The sequence below is a fragment of the Alexandromys fortis genome, unplaced genomic scaffold (genome assembly GCF_014885135.2).
Source record: "Alexandromys fortis isolate MF-2015 unplaced genomic scaffold, M_Fortis_MF-2015_v1.1 scaffold_243, whole genome shotgun sequence".
NCBI classification, from domain to species: domain Eukaryota; kingdom Metazoa; phylum Chordata; class Mammalia; order Rodentia; family Cricetidae; genus Alexandromys; species Alexandromys fortis.
Window position 1 is genome coordinate 591,114 of NW_026068121.1, and position 23,594 is coordinate 614,707.

Below are 23,594 nucleotides of genomic sequence, written 5' to 3' on the forward strand. Positions count from 1 at the left end.
CTCCAAGGTAGAGTAGGAAAGGACAAAGTCCTTCCCAGGGCCTCTGAGGTCTAACCTGTTCTTTGCCCAGCCCCGGGTCCTCCTCTGGCACCCCTACCCTAAGCCTTCTCCACACCCCATGTGTCCTTGCCGGTCCCAGACGGAAGTGCCTCCGTCCCAGCTCCCACGTGGCCGCTGGTCACTTCTGACCTCATGGCTTCTGGTTGTACTTGGAATTGTCCTCTAAGACTTATTGTTTTTCTTCTTGTTTGGTACCATAACCAGAACTTGCTTTGCTAGAGACCCCAAATGCTGGAGCGAAGGTTTGGACCCCGCAGCTCTGGTCTCTCTGTTCATCAGTTCCTGAAGATGCCCAGTGCCTGCCAAGGATGGTCAGAATGGAGCAGGCCTGGGCGGAGGGGGCAGGGAGGCGCTGCCTACCTGGACAGCTTGCAGAACGCAGGAAAAACCAGGCGGAAAAGAAGCCCTGCGGGTGGGTAGCATGGAGTGGGGGAGCCACTAGCAGCGCCCTGATGTTACTCAAGGCGCCTGGGGATGCTCAGTATATGGGGTGCAAGATGTCTGGAGGGGACGCACCCCTCAAGTTCTCCTGGGGTATACGGCCAAAAATTGGGGTCTTAGATTTGAGAGATCAAAGTGTGTCCAGTCGAGGGCGAAAGGGTATGTACTGAGGTCAGGGGTGTCTCTAGGGGGGCAATCCCTCTGAGGATTCCTAAGCATGCCAGGGGACCTGGGCCTTCTTGGTAAACTGGGCACAGCCTGCTGGGCGGAGCCGGCGGTGGGGTAGATACTCAGTCGTGGGGACGCCCCCACTGTCTTTCTCGCTTCCCGCCACAGCGCGAGCCAATCAGGAATCAAGAGCCCGCCCCTCAACCCATTAGGGTGGCAGTTTCTCGCAGCAGCCTTTGGACACTTCTGAAAACGCCCTGAGTTTTCGCGGGAAAAAAAGAAACTCCTAGCAGCTGGAAGGATCGCGCGCTCCCGGGCTCATTCAGGTTCTCTGCCACGCACGCGGCTTCCTCCTCGGTCACCCAACCCCAGAGCCCTAACCAGGAGCAGGCACTCCAGGCCTGAGTACAGTCCGGATCGCAGCCGCGGGAGAGGTGAGTGGGAGAGCGGGCTGTGCGCACACAGTGGCACGGCCGGGCGCAGCGCAAAACTGCAGAGTACTTTTCACGCGTGGCCACTGGGCTTACTTCAGGGGATCCGAGGTCTTCCAGTCTTACACGCGGAACCTCCTGCCTGGCTAGCCGCACAACGTTGGGGAGGGGTTGGAGGGGACTTTGCAAACTTTCCCGCGCGTGGGATGAGATTTGCAGAGAGCCATCGCCCACGCGTGCTTCCGCACCGCGTGTGAGGGGAATCCAAACTGTTGGATTCCCCTCCATGTTGGATCCCCATCTCTGGCCCCGCAAACACGATTACACCCCAAAACTTGGCAAAATTTTCCCGCGCGTGGCTCTGGGCTCAGCAGAGAGCCACTGCGCATGCGTGCTTCTCTGTCCGTTGAGAGGTGACTTGAGGGGCGTCCTTCATGCTGCACCCGATTTTTGACCCTCCCGGGTGCCGCTGAGTCCGCGGGAAACGCGTGGGGTATAGCGGGGGAGTACACGCGGCTCCGCGCCTGCGCGCGGACGCTCCCCGCGATTCAATTGTCGCGCCTGAGTCGGGTTTCGCGCGCCCTGGCTTCTCCGAGTCCATTTCGGCCAATTGTGTGCGAGGTGGGCGGGGCATACAACCCGGGAGGAGCCAATCAGCAGCGGGCTCTCTGGAAGGGCGGAACTTAAACGGCGCGGCTCCCGGGGTCCGACCCCGGCGGCAGCGGAGGGTGTGGGCGTGGGCTTCGGGCCTCGGGGGTCTTTAAAACGCCGTCCCAAGAGGCCAGGGTTGGTATCCCGGGAGTTGGTCAGGGTAGTCAGCCGCGCGTGGGGCCCAGGTGAGTTTCTAGTCACGAGCGCGCGCGCGAGGGTGACCGGCCCGGGACTGCCGGTTGCCATGGCCACGGCGGGGGGGCCTACTCCGCGCACGCGCGCGGGGGGCACCGGCCCGGAACTCCGGGGGGAGTCCCGAGTGGTGTCTGGGGTGGGGGTCCTGACTTCTATGACCGAGTTCCCTCTCCCGGGACTTGAGAAGTTCTGGTCCGTTTCGAAGTTGGCGAGTTCCCGTTACTGTGGAATGAATGAATGAATGAATGAATGGGTGAACGAATGAATAACTGCGACCAGGCAGGCCTTTCTTTCGCCACGGGTATTACTGGTTTTTTTTTTTTTTTTTGCTTCCCCCTCTTGGAAGACATGGTGGATTGTCTTGGATTACTCAGTATATCTTTCGCGGTCCATGCTCAAGTGTCCCCACTCACTGGTCATTAAAATATTAAGCGCCTAATTTATACCACCTGGTCTTCCAAGGCGCAGTCTGGCCGAGTAGAGGGGCCAGGACGCCAGGAGATTGATCCTGGGAGTTTCTTCTTGCTCAATCAGATGTAAAGAAAGCTGCTGGGGCGAGGGACCCCCCACTTCCTGCCTGCAGGCCGGCCGTACTGACACGAGTCCCCATCCTTTTCTCTCTATCCCTTCAGTGTATTGGCACCATGTGGATCCAGGTCCGAACCATGGATGGGAAGGAGACCCGCACCGTGGACTCCCTGTCTAGGTTGACCAAAGTGCAGGAGCTGAGAAAAAAGATTGCGGATATGTTTCACGTGGAACCCCAACTGCAGAGACTCTTTTACAGGGGGAAACAGGTAAAGTGGCCACCCCAGCTTTCCATCCACCCACCGAGCTTTGTCCCAGGCACCCTGCCTCTCAAAGCCACCAAGCAAGAGTGCTCCCCCCCTTGTCGGTTGCTTCAGATGCTGTGGGAAGGGTGAACAAAGGCTGGTCTCTGCTGCAAGACTTGCTACCTTTTTAGTTGTCCTTTAAAGTCTTCTAAATCATTTTTCTTGAGAAAAAAGCTTAAGTGGCCAACAGAGGGCTCCAGGGGGTTACAGAGTAAAGTTTCTCCAACAGTCTTCACGTACTAGTGGTGAGAGATTTTCCTTTTGAAATCCATCGTGATAGCCCACAGCTTGCTCCCATGAGACATTAAACCTCCCATGGATCCACTTCACTCACGAATTAGAAATTTCATTCGATTAGGCTTATGGGAAAAGGGGTAGTGGTTAGCCCCTTGTTGTTGCACCTCTCTGCCCCCTTTTTGTCCAGCTCTCTGGCCTTCAAAATGGCCATCTTTATAGCCCAGCTGCCCGCATTGGGAATGGTTATCATTGGCACCTGGCTGGGCCTTTTTTTTTTAATTGGCATCTTGCGGTGCTGTGAGTAGCATGTGCCAGCATTGGGATCTCTGGTGTAGGGTACGTGCCTGCAGGGGTCTGTTTGGAGTTGGGTGCATTGCAGCCAGTGGCGAAGGGTCTTAAGTAGATCTGAAGTCCCTATTTTCACAACCTGTACCGCCTTTGTGGCTGGGCAGGGCACTGCCGCCCTCTGGTGTCCAGGTTCATTTCTTTAACTGGCTGTGCCCTGGTGATGGCAGTTTGGCTGTACCTCCCCGCCCCCAGTCATGGGGTTTCCTTGGCGCAGCTGGGTGGTGTGTGGGAACCATGTCTGATTAGCGGTGTGTCTCTCCTGGAAACTATAGTTGGTCAAGTGTACATCAGGTCTGAAAGACAAACTTTAGTAGCCTTACCCCTGCAGAGATTCCACACTATCCCCTTGGCTTTCTGCTGGCACCTCTGCCTTTTGTCAAGTCATTGGGCTCGCTTCCTCCTGGGACCCTCAGCTGGTGGAAATGATTGTCAGGTTCTGAGACAGGGTTTCAGGGTTTCACATAGCCTAGGCTGGCCCTGAACTTAGAACCACCTGCCTCTGCCTCTCAAGGGTGACCAACTGCACCCCTGCTATTGCCTGATCCCTTTTCCTAGCTCCCTTCATGCTGCCGCAGGTGGTGGCTTCTGAGGCAGCTGCAGCAGGCTGTGAGGAGGGAGCCAGGGGCTGGGGAAAGGCCGCTTCTATGGTGCTTGACGGCAACAGAAACCACGCAAGTAGGTCCTTCTTATGGAAGGTTCATGGTGCCCTGGCTTTCTCCTTATTTCTTGTGGCCTGACTTCAAAGCTAAAAGGAGCAGGCTGGTGTCAGGGAGTTGGTGTGTGCTGGCCCCTCCTTATCTCTGAGCAGGGTGGTGGGTAAGTGGGAGGGGATGCTGGGCATTGTCCCTGCCAGGGAAACATGATATGTGTCTGGTAGATGGATTGTTTTCTTAAAACCCCCCGTGGAAATATGCCGAGCATGTGCAGACTTTAACGTCGCTTAACTTCCTTGCTCCTCTCTGTTCAGGGACAGCTAACTCTCATGTCCCGATAGCAAGCATGGCTGGCTGCTTGTCACTGCATATAGTGATGTGTTATGGGTTCAGCAGGTCCTAACTCGGTGATGGAGGAACCAAAAATCAGCCAAGGGTCCTCAGGCCAGGTCCTCACTGTTCGTTCAGTCTCCAGACATCACCAGGAGTCCTCTGGGATACTTCTCTTTCTCTTCATATCCTCTGGTTTCATGGGTGATTGAGGTCAGCCATGCTGAGAGTGTTGGTCCGGCGCTTGCCCGGCATGCACAAAGCCTGGAGTCCACCCAGTCCAGTACCCAGCAAATCTGTCATTCCAGCACACACCAACTCCCTGACACCAGCCTGCTCCTTTTAGCTTTGAAGTCAGGCCACAAAAAAATAAGGAGAAAGCCAGGGCACCATGAACCTTCCATAAGAAGGACCTACTTGCGTGGTTTCTGTTGCCGTCAAGCACCATAGAAGCGGCCTTTCCCCAGCCCCTGGCTCCCTCCCCACAGTGCTCTCTACCTGTGAAGTCCAGGGTCAGTCTGGGCCATGGCAAAGTGAAGCCTTGTTCCTTCAAAAAAAAAAAAAAAAGTCGTGAACAAAGTGGTTGGACCAAGGCCCAACTCAGACTGTGGCCCCAGAGCCATTTCCTTGCAAGATTAACTTGAAAGGCGCCATCCAGGATCATGTGACAAGCCAAGTAAAGGCAAGTCTCCTACCCCCTTCGCTGGAGGCACAACAGCAGACCTCCCAAGAGTGGACAAAAGCCACCAGGGCCATCTTGAACATTGCCTAATTATTCAGGAGGCTGAGGCAGGGTAGCAGCTGCCTTGTCGGAAAATGTTACTGGTTGAACTTTTTAGTTGGTTGGTTGTGTATATGCTTTAGTGTGTGGGGTTCAGAGGATCTTCCCTTCCACTGTGGGCTCTGGGTGGGAGGAACTCAGCATCAGGCTCGCAGGGTGAATGCTCCCTCACGTGCTGACCATCTCGCCAGCCCAGGCTGCAGTCAGATTTATGGAGCCAAGGATAACCCTGAAGCACTTGTTTGCTCGTGGAATGGGATGACAGCACGTGTGAGCGCTGGTTTATGTAGTGCTGGGGATGGAGGCCCAGGGCCTTATGCACACCGCTGCACACTCAGCCCCTACCGGGTTTCATTTTCAGTCTTAGAATTAACAGGAGGTGTGTGAGACTCAGTGCTGGACTCAGTTACTGTTGAGGTCATTGAGTGGGAGGGAGCTGGACCTTGACTTTAGGCTCTTGGAGTGTCCTGTCACCTGTGACAGATGGCCCCAAGGGTGACCTCACTCAAGTGGGATATGAGTTGGGGGCACTACTTCCACCCCTTGCCCTGGTCACGTGCCAGTGCAGGCTTCTACTGGCCTGATAGTTCCTGAAACAGCAGTCAGAAGCTGCCCAACCGGCCTTGTGAGTTAGGAGTTGCTGGGTGAGTCTGCCCAGCCAGGCCCAGCCATATCCTGTCCTGCTTGTTGAGTGGGGGCTGTGACCATGGTGGGGCAGCCTGGTGGGTTCCTAGATAACAGGCCTGGGGGGTTGTATGGTCTGGTTACCCACCCTCCTCACCCTGCCTCCTGGCTGTCCCAGCGCTGACCACCAGCCCCTGGGTTTGCTTTGTATTTGCTTTGGGCATGTGCATGTGTCTGTGTGCGGCATAAATGCATTACGTGCACATGGATGTCAGGTGGCCTCAGTTGCTTCCTGAGCTGTGGTCCTGTTGATGCCTGAACAGCGTTGCATTCTGTGGATGGCATGTGGCAGTGCTTGTCCATTTGTGGAAGGACTTTCTAGACTGGGCCCCTTTTCTCGGGATCCCCAAGTGTGGCCTGTGGTACAGAAGTCCCTGTGTTGGGTGACATGGTGACCTGTGGGTGCTGGCCTCAATGTAAGCATGTGCTCAGAGCAGTCATGGACTGCTGATCACCCAAGCTGTCTATTTCAGAGTCCCCTCCTGCATGCGGAGTTCCTTTCCCGTGGAGTTCCTTTTCCCGCGGAGTTCCTTTTCCCGCAGAATTCCTTTCCCGCGAGTCCCACCTGTTCCCCGGAGTCCCCCCTCCCCCGTTCCTGCGGAGTTGTCCCTTTCCCCGAGGGGGTCTCACCTGTTCCACGGAGCCCCTCCATTCCCATGGAGTCCCCCCTATTTCCGCGGAATCCCCTGTTCCCGCGGAGTTGTCCCTGTTCCCGCGGAGTCTCCCGTGTTCCCGTGGGGTCCTGTTCCCGTAGATTCCTACCTCTTCCCATGGTGTCCTCCTTGTTCCCGGGAGCCCTGTTGCTGGCTGCATGCACAGAGTTCTAAAGAGAAGGCATTTTGTATGGTGCCTCCATCTCAGACGCAGAGTTTGTTCTCTAGGTGTCTCATTCCTGTTCCCACAGTCCTGTCCCAGCCTATTCTCAGTTATCATAGTAGGTCACTGGGCCTACCCTCCCTGTTAGTCCCCAGGGATCTGGGGACTCCAATTCAAAGCAACCCCAAGAGCTCTTTGCATGACAATAGGTCCCTGGAAGGGACTAAACCCCCATTCTTTTTTTTACTTTTTCTGAGAGGGGGTTTCTCTGTGTAGCTTTGGAGCCTGTCCTGGAACTCATTCTGTAGACCAGGCTGGCCTCAAACTCACAGAGATCCACCTGCGTCTGCCTCCCAGTGCTGGGATTAAAGGTGTGAGCTGCCACCGTCTGGCTAACCTCCCCTTCCATTTTTAAGGCACTAGGTGACTCCATCCCTAAGGGAGCCCCTCCCAGTGGATGTGACTGTCACAGGGGAGGTGCCTCTGGCCCACAGTGGGGAAGGAGTCCATGGTGAGAGATGACATTTTAGGGAATACTGCCGAGCCATGAATGACTCTGAGCAGTCGGGGGAGATTGGTGGAAAGCCTTAGAAAGGATTCTGGGGACTGCTGTGGGTCCCGTCTGGTTGCCCCTGGACACAATGGGACATGGGTTTCACAGTCTGTCCTTGTGAGCTTCTCGGTCCCTACAATGTGCTGGTCAGTGTACCTACCTCAATGCCAGGAGCGCTCTCCCCGGCAATACTACCCAGCAATACGTAACTGGCTTAATGGCCCTTCTGCCTGCCTTCCCAGCCTTTGGGAGGTGCTGGAAGGAGGACCAGGAGTTTGAGATGAGCTTGGGCTACGTGAGACCCCGCTCAGCATTAGTTCAGCAGGTCTCCCTGGAAGGAGGACCCATAGACATCCACAGCGTGGAAGGGCTGTGCTGCCTATGCCCATGGCTGTCTGGGTACTGCCGGTCCTCTATGTGTGCCTGCCTTGTCCTGGGACAGGGCTTCAGCTGGCCATGTATTCCCATCTACCCGCCCTGTGCCAGGCCTTCAGAGAAGACAATCTGTTTTGGGTTTCCCCACAGATGGAGGACGGCCACACACTCTTTGATTATGACGTGCGCCTCAATGACACAATCCAGCTGCTGGTGCGCCAGAGTCTGGCACTGCCTTCCAGTTCGAAGGAACGGGATTCGGAGCTCTCAGACTCTGACTCTGGCTATGGTGTGGGTCAGAGCGAGTCCGACAAGTCGTCCACGCATGGCGAAGGGGCTGCTGAAGGGGATGACAAGACTGTGTGGGAGGACACAGAACTGGGGCTGTACAAGGTGAGGTGGCTGTGTGGACGTGTGACAGTGGCTTTCTGCATTTGCCCTCAACCCAGATTTGTACACTGCCAACCCTAGCAGTGTCTCAGCCTCCCTGCCCCTTACTACACTGACAGCCACACAGGTCTCTTGGGACTCTTTGGTGACCCACTATAGGCAGTACTGTAGGTCTCACCTCTACAGCTGGCATAGGAGCTGACATTTTGAACTCTCTCCAGTGAGTTGCATCAAGATTGAAATGCATTTGACAAACTGGAGGTTGAGCCTCCGTGGGAATCCCAGCCTGTGTTTGAGGCTAAGCAGTCCCCCATGAGGGCCATCTGCTCTCTGAGCACATCGCTCTTACACCACCTGTTGGGTTTGACCTGTGTAGGCACAGCTTCTTATCCAGGACCCGGAGTTACATGGGAGATCCTGGTCTGGAGTGTGGAGGCTTGGGATGTGGCTCAGCACCTGGAGCCTGAGGACCGCGCGTGGTCCCTGTTTGTTTGCTGTCTGTCATCAAACCTCTGAGATAGTTGGAGCCATCAGAGCAGAAGTTTCTGGCAGCAGAGGGCGTTGTTAACTGAGTTCTGTTCAGAATTGTCTAGTGCCATCCGCTGTCCACAGCGCTGAGGCTTACTCCCAGGTGGAGCGTGGCGACCCACACTCGCCATCCCTGTGCTCTGGGGGCTGAGGCAGCACCCTTGTGCTTGTGGGGCTAACCTGGAATAGAGAGTGAGACCTTTAGGCATAACTGGGTGCAGACACACTTGCCTGGTGTGTGGCCCTGTAATTCTCACCCCACTACCCAAATCCTCGACCCTGGTCCTGCCCTGCTGCCCGGTCCCTGAGCCTCCTTGCTTCCTGTAGGTTGATGAGTACGTGGACGTGCGTGACAACACCTTGGGTGCATGGTTTGAGGCCCAGGTGGTCCAGGTGCAGAAGAGAGCCCCATCCCAGGAAGAGCCTTGCAGCTCCAGTACCAGCATGACTCCGGAGGATGACATCATGTACCATATCAAATATGATGAGTGAGTGCCATCGCCAGCTTGGTCCTGTCTCCAGCGCTGTCCAGAGCCCCTGTCTTGCATTCCCTGAGTGACTGCTGCCAGGGGACGAGGTTGGGGAAGCCACGGAAGGCTCATCCTTGGCCCCCTGTTTCCATTCGAGACTAGACGAAGGGCCTCTAACCCTAGGATCCCAGCCGTGAGCTGCTCTGCCTTGACCAGTTTTTGTTCAGTGTGTGAGGACATGAGGATCTCTTTAGAGTGTCTTTGGTCCCAGCCTTCTCAGGAGGATCTTTGGTCTCAGTCCCTGGACCAACAGGGCATCTTGGGTCCAGGTTCCACCTGATGACGTGAGTGGTGCCAAGAGAGCTCAGGCAAACAGCTAAGCCGTATACATCTTTTTCCTTGGGTCTGGGGGCCCTCCTGGCCTGGGGAGGCCGCAGAGCTTTGTAAGGCCAGCATCCTGTAGGTGGAGGATGCACTTGCTCTTTGCTATTTGGCTTCCTTCTGGTCATGCTGGGTTTCTGGTGTCAGCCCTTCACTAGCGGAGAGGTGCTGTCATTTCTGTTCATGGTTTTGGATGGTTCCTAAGACAGTGGATAGTGAGATCCCAGTGTATAAACTGAGGTCTTGTCGAGATTTCCATGTTCTAGCTCTGGGATCATTTGTGGGCCCAGCTTGTTGTTGACAAGCCATTTAGTCAAATATTGACTTTATTGAAACAGCCATTTAGTGTGGAAATCCTCTGTGGAAGATGATTGCTGAGCTGAGTTCTGTGATGGACCTGAAAGTGAATGTCGCTCACGGCTGCCTGGAGAGCGCTCTGTGTGGAATAGTCACTTCTGGGGCACTGTGGTATCTTAGTCTATACGCCTCCACACACATCCATGTTTACGCTCTATACGTGTGTGTGGAGAAAAACTCACTTTCCCTACCCATAGCTTCCCAGTCTGGTCCCCAGGTCAACCCTCCCAAGCTGCCTTGACTTGGCGGTCCTGGGCGCATGGCCACCTCACTTCTCTTCTGAGAGTCCAGAGCTGTTCCTCCTCCTTCAGGCCTACCTCACTGAAAAGAGCCTTCTTTACAGTAAAATTGCCGTCTCCCTGGTTGCTGGGATGGGGATCAAGTCATTTTGTGAGGCGCATTTGTCTACATGTTCCGCATACCTGGCCCACCAGCTTAGATGGCCAGGGTCACCCAGAATATGGCTCCCCATGCTCCCACTTCTGGGCCTGTTTAGGGACAGCATGTGGTAGCCTTGGGTATCTGAGTTTGGGCCTTTGCTTGCAGCTACCCAGAGAGTGGAGTGGAGGTTGTCAAAGCCAAGGATGTCCGTGCCCGTGCCCGCACTGTGATCCCGTGGGAGGACCTGGAAGTGGGCCAGGTGGTAATGGCCAACTACAATGTGGACTACCCCAGGAAGCGCGGCTTCTGGTATGACGTCGAGATCTGTAGGAAGCGGCAGACCAGGACGGCGCGGGAGCTGTATGGCAACGTCATGCTCTTGTGAGTGGCCTGCTTGGACAGGGACCCAGCTGTCCTCCCTTATCCTCACACCGGCCGTCCCTAGACACAGCTAGCTCCGCAGCCCTCAGACTCGGCTTTTCAGAGGCTTCTTTATGTATGTTCATGTTGTCCCATACAGGAGGTATCCCATACAGGAGGGTGTCCCATACATACAGGATGGTGTGGGCCTGAGTGGTTCTAGGAGGCCTGGTGCTCTGAGTGCCTGGGAACCTCCAAGGGGCCAAGGGCGTTTTCTTCATTTAGGGCACCAGATCTCATTCTCTTCAAACTCTCGTTTCAGTGCTATGTAAACATCTCCAGAAGCCACATACAGCCTGTCTGTATAGTAGTGCCTGTCTGTATTGCTAGCCAGCAGTGCTGTAGGGACATGGGAATTCCTGGATGTCCTGGGCCAGCTAGCCCGACACGTGACATGTGTAGGCAAATGTGGAGGATGGACAGTGAGGGTGCTCTGACCTGTGTGTGGCCTAGGAGTGCCCACATTACAGAAACACACATGCAGAAACCAATGGGGAGTAGATCTGAAAGCCTGTCTTCAGACAGGCTCAGCCCCACAGTGCTCTAATGTTTGGGGATGTTCTGCAGAAACGATTCTCAGCTCAACAACTGCCGGCTCATGTTCGTGGATGAAGTCTTTAAGATTGAGCTCCCTAATGAGAGGAGCCCCTTGATTGGGAACCCCTCGCAGCGTGAGTACTGGTCGGGCCCTGAGCACGCCTGGGTGGGGGGTGGCAGACCAGGTGGCATGGTGGCCTGCTGCAGCCCCTCCTCCGCTCCGGAAAACAGGGAAGAGCGGCCCGTCCTGCCAGTACTGCAAGGACGACGAGAACAAACTGTGTCGCAAGTGTGCCTGCCATGTTTGCGGTGGGCGTGAGGCTCCTGAGAAGCAGGTGCTGTGTGACGAGTGTGACATGGCCTTCCACCTGTACTGCCTGCAGCCACCGCTTACTTGCGTCCCCCCTGAGCCTGAGTGGTGAGTGGCAGACTTCTGGGGCCCCCTGGACTGCCCAGAAGGGAACTTAAGACAGGCCAGGAAGTGGCTCTTAGCCTATTATGTGGTTCCACTTTCCTGAATGTAAATCCCAGAGCTTGAATCAAATGCTGAGTGTGGCTGTTAAGTGTGAGAGCTCGGTGCTGGGGAAGCAGTGAAAGGAGGGTCCTGGGGCCTGCTGCCTGCCAGCTTGGCTGCAGGCTTAGGAGAGAGCACTGTGCTAGTGCCTAGCGTCGAGGGACTAGCTTGTGTACCTCACTCTGACTGCACTTGAGGACTTGATTTCCTGGCACTGGTGTGGCTGCCTGAGCCTGCAGGTCAGGACACCCAAGGCTCTGGCAGCAGGGGAGGTGAGCGCTATCAGGTGACTCGTGCCCGCTCCCTTACTCAGCATTGTGATTTGCTTTTCATTGTTCTTGTTTTGATTTGATTTTCTCGAGACAAGGTCTCACTGAGTAGCCTTGGCTGTCCTGGAACTCTCTCTGTAGATCAGGCTGACCTGGAACTCACAGAGATCCACCTGCTTCTGCCTCCCTGGGAAAGGTGTCCTCTCTGGGGGGGTTCTTGAAATAACTTTGTTAGTTTTATTTTTGTATGTGTGGCGATTAGGATACAACTCTTGGGAGTCAGTTCTCTCTACTATGTAGGCCCGGGGGATTAAATGCAAGTCCTGAGGCTTGGTGGCAAGCCTCTACCCACTGATTATTTCACTGGTCTTCTCAGGCAGGGCTTTTAGCAGAAGGTTGAGGAAACCCATGTCCTATAGAACATTGGCAGGCATTCTGTAGGGATGGTCCAGCCTGGAGTTTGACTCTGTGCCTCCAGCTGCCCGTAGCTGCAGATGCTGGAGCATGTTCACTGCTGCCTGGGAACCTGAGTTTCCGATTTGATTCAGCTCTAGGGACCTTATCTCTGGACAGCCAGTGGGCTGTGTCCCCAGGAGGAAGGACTCCATCTGTCTTTTGCGCTTGGGTATCAGGTCATATACAGGTGGCATTCTTGTCCCAGGTACTGCCCCAGCTGCCGGACCGACTCCAGCGAGGTGGTGCAAGCAGGCGAGAAGCTGAAGCAAAGCAAGAAGAAGGCGAAGATGGCATCAGCCACGTCATCCTCCCGTCGGGACTGGGGCAAGGGCATGGCCTGTGTGGGCCGCACCAGAGAATGTACCATCGTGCCCGCCAACCACTTCGGGCCCATCCCTGGCGTCCCTGTGGGCACCATGTGGCGCTTCAGAGTCCAGGTATCTGCTGATGTCACGGGGTTCCAGACATTTATCTTTGGAGTTTGTATCCCATATGTGGCTAGGGGCAGGAAATGCTACTGAGTGGGGTTCAGGAGGTTGCCTGCTTGGAGGAGGGTGCCGGGTTGCAGCACAATCTTTTATCCCTATCACGGCCAGCTCTTTTATGGTAGCTGGACTCAGCCATTGGGCTGGTGTGTTCTTGTCAGGGACTGTCATCCTGGGGTCTGGACAGGGTCACAGTTCCCAAGAGATGGAATGGGTCTTTGGCCATGTTCACAGGTCAGTGAGTCTGGTGTGCATCGGCCGCACGTGGCGGGCATCCATGGGCGGAGTAATGATGGTGCTTACTCATTGGTGCTGGCTGGAGGCTACGAGGATGATGTGGTGAGACTGCGCCTCCTTCATCCCCATCCCCACCCCCATGGCCTCCCACTCGGGCTCTCCCACGCCATCCACCATGACTGGTCCCTCAGGAGTTGCACCCTCTCTGTCCTGTCCAGTCTCCCACTGGGGCCTGCCCTCAGTGCTGGCCAGAGTTGCCAGGTCGTGCTGTCAGTTTGTTGTGGTCACTCTTGTCGACCTAAGAGTGGTAACTGTGGCTCATTTCTGCTGGAGAAGATGTCATGAGCTGTTGCCTATAGCACAAAAATAAGTCTTTCAATTTTATAAGGAAAGAAAAATCAACTCTGAGGATGCCTTAGTGTGGTGAGGGCAACAGGAGCTGGGCTGGCTTCTTGTTCCAGGTTCTCTTGTGGGGAGTGATGGCTGCTTAATTAGAAGGGAAGGTGGGAAATTACAGGGTGCGGCGAACATTCCGCACCCGCTGGTGGAGGGCGGCCTGACCCTTCTTGGCCTAGGAAGCACCCAAGCACAGCAGCATGGCGATGGTGTCAGGTACTTCTCTCTGCCATCTGCCGCTAGAACTTTGCATCTTCCTCCCACTGAGCCTCTGTCCCAAGACACTTGACCACCAGTGTCTCGGCCTTTTCTCCAGCACATGCTGTCCTCCCAGGGTTTCAGGACATGGGGCCCTGTGGCATCTGTCCTGTGTCTGGCTCATGTCACTGCTCATTGCCTTCAAGGACCCTTTGTGTGGGAACAGGTCGTAGTGGCATTTCAAAGACAAAACTTGGTCTCTTTCTGTTACGGTGCCTCGTGTCTTCTGGGCTTGCTGTGTGCCACTGGCCCTCACTCTTCACCCCTGCCAAACACTCACTATCTCCTCTGGGTCCACACCTCTTGTCCTCATTGATTCGGGCAGGGCTTACCCTCTATGCCAAGGGCTCACGCAGCCCTTCTTCCCCATTGCAGGACAACGGCAATTCCTTCACATACACAGGAAGCGGTGGCCGGGACCTCTCAGGCAACAAGCGTACGGCAGGACAGTCCTCTGACCAGAAGCTTACCAACACCAACAGGTGTGTGGAAGCTTGGCATCCTGTGGAGGGTGGGGGCCCACATGCCTCTCATGGCAGCAGGTGATGGGGCACAGGTTTGCCTCATGATGGACCTCTGTCGTGGCCACAATCCCAGCCAGGGGTATCACTGCCGTCTCAGTATGGAGGTGGCATCCCTGGCAGGGTCCTGCATTCTGCTCTGCTGCACAGCCAGGGTGTAGCTCAGCTCAGCAAAGGGTTGTTGTATCAGAACATCCAGCTCAGTGGTTTAGAGGGAAAGGTTTTGTTACTGTAACAAATCCTGAAAATGTGAGCCTACAAGGAAGGTTTCTATTGAAGTAATAAACCCCTGGGTGGTGGTGCCTTTAATCTCAGCAGAGGCAGAGACAGGTGGATCTTTGAGTTTGAGGTCAGCCTGGTCTACAAGAGCTAGTTCCAGGACAGCCAGGGCTGTTACATAGAGAAACCCTGTCTTAAAAAACAAAAACAAACAATCCCCTTCCCCCTAGTTTATAGACAGGACAGCTTTTGTTACTGTAACAAGTCCTGAGACTATTAGCTTAGGGGCAAGGTTTCCTGGCCTGTGCATCTGGGTTGTGCTGTGCTTGGTTGAGCCTTTGTCTTGAGGCTCCCACTGGGGGGCAACAGAAGGCAGCCGCATGTGGCACTTGGGCAGGGCAGGAGAATGGAGAGGACACTGGAGTCCTACAGTCCTATTCTCTAGCATCTGCGATGCTGCCAGGCCCTGTGCCTTAAAACTTACACTTCCTGTAGTTCTGCCCTCAACACAGGGACTTCTGGGAGATATTTAAAGAATTATTTCATGTGTATGAGTGAGTGTGTTGCCTGCAAGCCTATGCGCTACTTGGGTGCAGTGCCCACGGAGGCCAGGAGAGGGCGCTGGATCCCATGGGTCTGGAGTCAGTGAGAGTCGGGACCACCATGTAGGTGCTGGGAATCACACTGGGAGCTCTGCAAGAACACCTGCTCTCTAGCCTCTGGGAAACCTGCGTGTCTTGTGGGGACGGTTAGATCAGACAGCAGCCTCCGGCAGCTTCTGGCCAATGCCAGTGATCTTGTCCTGGTGTCCTATGGTGACGAGGTCTGTATCTGTGGGTGTCAGGGTGTGACTTCCTTTGTGTTGTGTTCCCCAAAGGGCTCTGGCGCTAAACTGCAACTCCAAAATCAGTGAGAATGGGGCAGAGGCCAAGGACTGGCGCCAGGGGAAGCCAGTGCGTGTCGTCCGCAACATGAAGGGTGGGAAACACAGCAAGTACGCGCCTGCAGAGGGCAACCGCTACGATGGCATCTACAAGGTGGGTTGTGAGCGCCTGCCTGTGTCCTGCCCGTGTCCCTGAGCTTCCTACGCCACACTACACCAGCTACGCTGTTCTTTCCACAGGTGGTGAAGTACTGGCCAGAAAAGGGTAAATCTGGCTTCCTCGTGTGGCGCTACCTCCTGCGACGGGATGACACGGAGCCTGGGCCCTGGACCCGGGAGGGCAAGGACCGCATGCGGCAGCTGGGGCTCACTATGCAGGTGTGTGGCCTGGAGGTCAGAGGCTCCAGCTCTCCCTCTCTGAGGCTTGTTTTCTGTGGAGCTCGTTGCCCGTCATGATGGGTGTTAGCAGTGGGGACACCTGTTCTACTTCCATTCTGCTTCCAGGCCCCAGACTTCCCAGGGTCCCTCTCTCCTCCAAACCAACTACCAGTAGGTCCTCAGAAGGCTGAGACCAGCCTGGGTTGCATAGCAAGACCCTCTGAACAAAACCAGGGCTAGTTCTGCAGCACCGTGGGTAGAGCATTCTTCTATACAAAGATGTGTTCTGTCCCAGCCAAACATAATCAGGATCAGGGGTTCAAGGCCAGCCTGGCCTATGTGAGATCCTGCCTCAAACTCTTATGGGGACGGAGATGGCTCAGTTAATATCACAGGCTGCTCTTGCAGAGGACCCCAGTTTGATACCTAGCACCCACATGGTGACTCAGCATGTGTAACAACAGTCCCATCTCCACAGGTACTGCGTGTGTACACACGCGCACACACACACACACACACACACACACACACACACACACACACACACACCTCCAGTCCTCTGTACACACTTCCAGCATATGTAACTCCAGTCCCGGAGCCTGTCTGCCTCTGCAGGCACTGCACACACCTGGCGCAGACACTCGGAGGCAGTACACTATACACTGAAAAATAAATGTAGAAACGTTGAGGTTATGAGTGGCTGAGGGCACACAAGTGACACATCCAACCAGCCATACCTGTAGCTAACGTTGCTTCTGCCCCTCCAACCTCTGACCCATGGCCCCTCCAGCATCAGCAGAAAGAAGCTACCAGAACTGATAGAAAATAGGCAGTGGGGGTGGGCAGGTAAAGATGCGAATCCCCTGCAGCTGCCTCCCCTCTTTGTAGCCGGATCATTTCATATCCATGTGGTGGGGTGTTTGCCCTGGGGCTCTAGACATGCTTGTATCCTGTTGAGGACTATTTAAGGAATCTTAGTGACCCACGGGACATGATGGCATCTGTCCCCAGGTGTTGGGGGCTGCACTGATGGTACAGCAGGATGTGCAGAAGCGTGTGCATGTTTTCACGCACGCAAGTGCTCGAAGTGGGCTGAAGGGCTGGGACAGGGTCAGTGGTAGGGCTGATAGGCTTAGTTTTTCTGTGGTTTTTGAAGATCTCACTCTCTTATGGCTTGCCTGTAACTCAACAGTCCTGCCTCAGTTTCCTGGATGCTGGGTCACAGATGGGGTGCCACCGTACCTGGCTTCATGTAGCCCAGGCTAGCCTTGAAGTTGCTACATAGCCCAGGATGACTTTTGACCTCCTAACCCTCTCTTGACCTCTAGTGCAGGGTGACAGGAGTGTGCTGTCACCCCTGGCTCTTGTTTTAGGTAGGGATCTTCCCCACATAGCCCTGGCTTGCTTATAGGGGGCCTGTGTGGGGAAGATCCCAGCCCTGCCACACCTGGCCCTCATGCTTGTCCAGTAATGCCCTCAGGTACCCAAGAGCTTGCTAGGTGATGACACGGTGGCTCTGAAGGATGGGCTGGGTGCTGACTTTTGCCCACAACCTCTCTCCCTTCAGTACCCCGAAGGCTACTTGGAGGCCTTGGCTAGCAAAGAGAAGAGTAAGAAGTGCCGAGCCAAGGCCTTGGAGAAGGAATCACCCTCTAAGACGGGCTCAGCCAAGCGGAAGCCCACAGGTGGGTGCCTGTCCATCCCGACTTCCCGTCTATCCCACATGTCTGAAGTGTTCATTAGCTTCTCACAGATCTTGTTCTGTGTCCCCGCCCCCCAGGCCAGGCCACTAATACACGTATACCCAAGAAGAGCAAACTGGAGCCCTTCACGCTCCCTGTCGAACAGGCCAACCTCATCAAGGAGGACAAGAGCAATGCCAAGCTGTGGGATGACGTGCTGAGTTCACTTCAGGATGGGCCGGTGAGCCACGGGGACCCATCCTGTGGGCACACAGGGTCAGAGTCCATGTCCTAGCCTGCAGCAGCACTCCAATATGGCCTCACTAGCCTGTTCCGTGGGTGTGCAGCTGCCTCTGGAACTTCCCATGTCCCACACTGAGACAGTCAGTGCAGGCCTTGTTTGTGCCTTCAGTGCGGAAAGTTCAGGTCTGGGCTGGGTCGGCTGCACAGGACCACCACCCTGTACTGTCTGAGGCCTTCTGCCTTGTACCACAGTGTCCTCAGTGTTGCTGAGGCGCAAATGGGGCTGGGGTTTCTGTCTTGTGTTGGGATGAGGTGATGGAAGTGTGCCCTCCCATGCCCGCTCTGCAGTACCAGGTCTTTCTGAGCAAGGTGAACGAGGCTTTCCAGTGCATCTGCTGCCAGGAGCTGGTGTTCCGGCCTGTCACCACCGTGTGTCTGCACAATGTCTGCAAGGTGAGAAAGCGGGTGCCTGGACCACTGCCTGCACTCTTGGGGTGTCATGGCTGTTCCCTCAGCCTTATTCTTTAGAGAGACCCAGGCTCCCATACACTAACCCCCTCTAGGACAGTGCCAGGGACTACCAGGAAGGAGCTCAGAGTCCTGAGTGGGCACGAGGGTCAGAAGGGAGCCCCAGTGCCTGCGTGGCTGCTCCCAGTTGCGCCCTTCACCCTGCCTATGTCTCATGCAGGACTGCCTGGACAGGTCCTTCCGGGCCGAGGTGTACAGCTGCCCAGCCTGTCGCTGTGATCTGGACCACAGCTCCCCAACCCGGGTGAATCAGCCTTTGCAGACCATTCTCAACCAGCTCTTCCCTGGCTACGGCAGCGGCCGGTGATGCCGCGAACCAGGCGGGGGGGCCCTCGATCCTGCTTCGAGTTCTTAGTGGGCTTAGCTTGAAGGTGTTGTCCTTCCACATCTGCCCCTGGTGACCCGTCTGCCTTGATCGCCAGTTAACCAGGAATACTGTATTCTGGCTACCACTTGGACGTCTGTCTTTCGTTTCTTTTTTTCTTCTCTCTTTCTTATATATATATATGTATATATATATATGTATGTATACATACATACATATATATATATATATATACACACATACAACGTCTGTAAGTCTCCAAGAGAAGGGAAAAAGAACCCTGCCTTTTCTTTTTCTTTTTTGGAGATGGATTTGGAAACTGTTGAGCCCGCACCAACCTCAGTGCCATGTTGTCAGTTCTCACCTTGAGAGCAGCTGCCTAGAACAACTCTGCAACCATCTTTGAAAAGACCAGGTATATCTCCCTGGCAGCCATGCCTTAGGCCTTCACAGAAGACCTGAAGGGGACCCTGGGCCAGCCTCAGCCCTGGTGTTGCCATCCTCACGGGTGCCTCTGGGGCCTAGCTGACACTCCTCCAGCGGGACTTGGCTGTGACCTCAGGGCCGGTCACCGGCTGAGGCGAAGCTGACCATGCGCCCTCGGCTCACCGCCCCTTCCACTGCTATCAGCACTGAACTGTCCAATGCCCATCTTGGAAGCCTGGCCGCTGGGTACTCGCTGGCTGGGTTTTGTGGAGGCTTGAGGTGTAGCGACCAGTTCTCATCTTGTTTTTAACTCGGCAACTGAAAATTATGAGGGTTTCTTTATTTTTCTAAGGGGATGAATGGTTTCCTTGATGAATTTCTTTAGTTACAGCCTGTACTGAAGAAGACTGTGATTGCATGGTTGGTTTTTGTTTTCTTTTGTAACTGGTAACTTTGCCAAAGTGTGCAGGCCATACCTCAGTAGAGCATGGGAACTGAACACGTAACGTAACTGCAGGCAGACCGGATAGCACTGTTTTAAGGGTCACTTTTTGTGTTTCGTGGGGTTTTGTTTTGTTTTGTTTTGTTTGTTTTGTTAGGTTGTTAACATGTTAGGGAAGAAAACAGAATTCCATGTGTCCATGTGAATATTTTCTGAAGTTCAATTTTTTTGTTCAGATTTTAGATCTCAATTAAATTTTTTTCTGCAGATTTGAATATTTGTGTTTGCTTGTTTTTGAACTGCTTTGTGGTGCTGTCATGAAAACGAGAAGAGAGGCTGATGAGACAATGGGCATCAGGGCACTCGTGTCCAGGGCACAGCTTGGTTGTGCAGATAAAGTTGTATGGACAGCCGTTCACTCATCCCCGTTGCTGCTCTTGCTGCAGTCAGACAGAAACTCCATAGTCCTGAAAGCAGAGAGCAGTTTGCTGGCACCTATTCTGGAAGGTTCTTCCGTTGTACAGATGACCCCACAGGTTTATAGAAAACTAGATGTTGACGATGTACAGGGAAAAGGCAGTGCTAACTTGTGAGAGCAGAGGCTTTGGCCCTGAGGGTTGGAATGTGGGAGGGCTTCGCTGGCTGCTGGTGGGGCTGGTGTGCCTGCATTTGGCACAGGCACTGTAAGCTGCAGAAGGGTCTGGGCTCCTGTGGAGTCATGGGTGTGTGGGTGAGCATGGTGTGTGGGGGGCACAGTAGGTTGCTCAGAATGGTTGAGGGGGGAGCCTCAGCTGCTGGTCTCAAGCCAAGGATGTCTGCTTTTTTAAAAAAAATTACACGTGGGATTGGAGAGTGTTGAAATAGGAAGCGGCGGGGCTGCGTCCCCAACACCCCGGCCGCCCGGCTAGCTCAGTCGGTAGAGCATGAGACTCTTAATCTCAGGGTCGTGGGTTCGAGCCCCACGTTGGGCGCCATCTGTTGAAATAGGAAGCGGCGGGGCTGCGTCCCCAACACCCCAGCCGCTTGGCTAGCTTATGCCCGAAATAACAACACACAAACTGTATTCATTTAAGAACTGCTTGGCCCATGAACTCTAACCCTTACAGGCTAATTCTCGCCCCTGGACTAGCCCATTTCTAATAATGTTTGTAAGCACGCCAAGGTGCGCTTACCGGGAAGATTCTAGCCTAAGTCCATTGTGGGTTGGAGTTGCCTGGGAGAGCTGAGCATGGCGTCTCTGCTCCAGCAGAGCTGTCGGGTCTGTCTCCGGAAGCAGAGCAGAGTCTGACCTCACTTCCTCTTCCGCCCAGAATTCTATTCTGTTTACTCCTCCCATCTATGTTCCAAGCCATGAGGCCAAGCAGCTGGTTTATTATAACTTAACCAATGAAATCAACAGATTGATATATTACACTCCCACATCAGGAGAGGTCAGAGCACTGGCTGCTCTTGCAGAGGACTTGGGTTTGATTCCCAGCACTCACATGGTGATGCAACAACCTGCTTTGTAATGTCAGTTCCCAAGCATGTGCTGCTCTCTTCTGGCCTCTGCAGGTAACTCCACGCAACGTACAGGCAAAACACCATACACATAAGTCTAAAAAAAAATTTTAAAAATTGAAGTCATTTCACCATATGGGACTTGAGGATGGAAATTGGGTTGTTGGGCTTGGCCAAAAGTACCTTGATCCACACAGCCCTCACCAACATGACCTTATTTTTAAGGAACGTGGGGCGGAGCTGGGTGTGTTGCGGTATGCCTCTTAGCCTGTGTTTGTGTGACTGAGACATGAAGATCGTGACTGCAGGATTAGCCTGGGCTACAAAGTGATACTCGGTCATGGTGGTGCAGGCAGGTCTGAGTTTGAGACCAGCGTGATTGACAGCGCTAGTTCCAGGACAGCCAGGGCTGCATAGAGGAATCCTGTTTCGGAAACCACAGTTGTTCCATCCTTAGTGTGAGCCCTCGAGACTGACCTGGAACTCGGGCCTACCTCCCTCTACTTCCCCAGCGCTACAACTGAGGGGCATGGGCCGCCATGTAAAAGATTATTTGAACGTATGAGTGGGTGCCTTTGAAGGCTACAGATGTTGGATCTGCTGGAGCTGGTCGCAAGCCTCTTGACATAGGTGCTGGTGTCCGAATTCTCTGGGCTCTGCAAGAGCAGGCTGCCATGTTAACTGCTGAGCCAGCCTCCCTAGCTCAGACAAGTGCCCATACCACGTTGTAGGAATCCGAGGGCAGAGCAAATCTAATAAAACCCCACTCCTCATTAAAAGCAAACCATTACTAATGGTAGTCCTCCACAAAGGTCATGTGCCCTTGAAAATATGGTGGTGAGCACACGATTCTCTCCCTTTGTGCTGAGTTGGTTTGTGTGTGTGCCTGTGCAGGCAGATGTGTGCCATCTATGGAAACCAGAACAAAGGACACTCCCCTCACCGCCTGGGGAACTGGGATCAGACAGGTCCTAGATGGCAAGCTTACTGAGCTGTTTCACCTGCTTGTTTGAGACAGGGTCTTTGTTGGGTTTTCATTGTGTAGCCATGGCTGTCCTGGAACTTGCTCTGAAGACTTAGGATCCACCTGCCTCTGCCTCCCAGTGCCGGGATTAGAGGAGCGTGCCACCATCTCTTGGCTGAAGAGACATGCTGACCTGGCGTGCGGGCAGGGTGGTGGTGACGGCATTACAATGGCTGTTTCCCTTGCGGTTATCGCACAGTGAGGAGCATGGAAAAATAGTTCAAGAGCCACCCAGTTTGGAATAATTTCTGCATAACCTTGGAGTTAGTGACCGACTGGGAGTCGGGGTGGGGAAAGGGGAAGCAAAGGACTTGCTCCAAGGAGGGTACTTTCAGGTATAGGTGTTAAAGTCGGAGGATTTCTAGTCCTGTCCCATAAAACGGGCACACCTTCACCCTTGTTTGATCAAGAACAAAGGAAATGATGGTGAACCAGCAAGCAGGCTTAGTGGGTAAAGGGACTTGCAACCAAGTCTGACAAAGCTGAGTTTGATCCTGGTACCCAGATGGCAGGAGAGTCGGCTCCCAAGGGACCCCCTAACAGGGCACATATACACAAAATAATAGAAATGTAAAACTATAGATACATATTGATGGGGTATACTATCAAACCTTAAGAAACTGTCCATAGAGTCATAGCTGTAGCTGGGATCTGGTGCACAGGTCCCCAGTTTGGAACGTACTGAGTTGGAGAGAGCAGGACCGAGGAAGACTGTGAAACAGAGAAAAAGCACCACGCCTTTCATTGAATTATTGCAAAGTTTTCCGTGGGCACCGCTATCACTTCATGGGGGGTACTGAGGCCCAGTTAGGTGACTTCCCCAGAGACACGCCCCAGCAGAACTCACGCACGTTAAGGGGAATGGCGGACCCCCTGTACCCTAGTTCGGCCCCTTGCAAAGCTGTGCTCAAATCCCGGCTCCGGGTCTTGATCCAGCGGGTCTCGAACTGCTGTCTCTACGGCGTCTCGGACCCACGGCCGATGTTGTGCAGGACATCACGTACTCAACAACCGCCTGATAACGGGGCGGGATCTGGAGCAACAAGACAGTGATTGACATTCAGTTCTAACCAATAGGCGCCCAGAGGCCTGTGCCGAACACCAATCCGCGCTTCTCTCAGCGGGGTCCTTGAGAACGCGCTTGTCAATCTGACTGCGCTCCGGGCTACACTAGTCCCGGCCGTTGTCGGATTGGCTGAGTCCCTTTAGACGGACGTGCTCAGCACCCATTGAGAGCTGAGTCGGTCACCGGGCACGTGAGTGGGTGCCGGAGCGTCCTCGCGGTTGGACCAATGACGGGAAGAGGTCGAGTGCCTGCGCCCGCCCCAGGTCGCGGAGGGCGGGGCCACGCGGTGTTGATTAGGGGAGGGGCGGAGCTGTCAGCCGCCACCAATCAGCGTGCGGGCGTGGGCTGGATACCCAATGGCGGCCGAGGAGGAGCCGTCGCCCCGCCCCGTGGAGCTTCGTCTCCCCGCCCGAGGCGCTTACTGAGGGCTCGGCCGCGAGCTAGCGAACGATCGAACCAGCGAACGAACCCGGCGAAGGCAGGAGTCGAGCGGCCCGACCGCGGGAGCAAGGCCCGGCGGGGGCGACGCAAGGCGGCCGAGCACGCGCCGCTCAGCCCGCTGTCCACACTCGGGGCCGCGCGCGCCGCGCCAGGTGAGTGTGCGATCAGCGGCGGTGCTCTGCAGCTTCCAGGCCCCTCCGGGTGCCGCGCAGCCGCCATGCCTGCCCCCGCGCCGCGCCTCGCGGACACCGCTCATACTTTAGGCCGAGGCTTCGGCTGCG

At 54.8% G+C, this 23,594-nt stretch overlaps 2 protein-coding genes and 1 non-coding gene across 8 annotated transcripts in view; all 3 read left to right on the top strand.

Annotated features, from left to right (window-relative positions):
* Positions 1-268: 268 nt before the first annotated feature.
* On the top strand, positions 269-19,557 carry Uhrf1 (ubiquitin like with PHD and ring finger domains 1). 4 transcript variants are annotated; one of them, XM_050125177.1, is made up of 17 exons: positions 269-472; positions 838-1,103; positions 2,579-2,743; positions 7,707-7,949; positions 8,802-8,962; positions 10,229-10,444; positions 11,051-11,154; positions 11,252-11,438; positions 12,465-12,696; positions 12,979-13,083; positions 14,011-14,117; positions 15,253-15,412; positions 15,499-15,636; positions 17,204-17,321; positions 17,417-17,559; positions 17,910-18,014; positions 18,250-19,557. In XM_050125177.1, exons 3-17 carry the CDS (start codon positions 2,591-2,593, stop codon positions 18,394-18,396), a joined length of 2,319 nt encoding a protein of 772 aa, XP_049981134.1. In that variant the 5' UTR covers positions 269-472; positions 838-1,103; positions 2,579-2,590; the 3' UTR covers positions 18,397-19,557. The 4 variants fall into 4 exon arrangements, with proteins under 4 accessions (XP_049981134.1, XP_049981131.1, XP_049981132.1 ...); XM_050125174.1 differs by having other exon boundaries at positions 270-472; positions 11,228-11,438; XM_050125175.1 differs by having other exon boundaries at positions 270-472; positions 882-1,103; positions 11,228-11,438.
* A 623-nt stretch (positions 19,558-20,180) lies between these two features.
* Positions 20,181-20,253, top strand: Trnak-cuu (transfer RNA lysine (anticodon CUU)). The gene has a single exon. It is a non-coding gene; the product is annotated as a tRNA-Lys (tRNA).
* Positions 20,254-23,302: 3,049 nt separating this feature from the next.
* Positions 23,303-23,594, top strand: part of Kdm4b (lysine demethylase 4B) — an 80,203-nt gene continuing 79,911 nt past the window's right edge. For all 3 annotated transcript variants that reach the window (XM_050125164.1, XM_050125165.1, XM_050125166.1), the window contains exon 1: positions 23,303-23,465. The gene's annotated coding sequence lies outside the window, so the exon portion shown is untranslated. The remainder of the gene's footprint in view (positions 23,466-23,594) is intronic.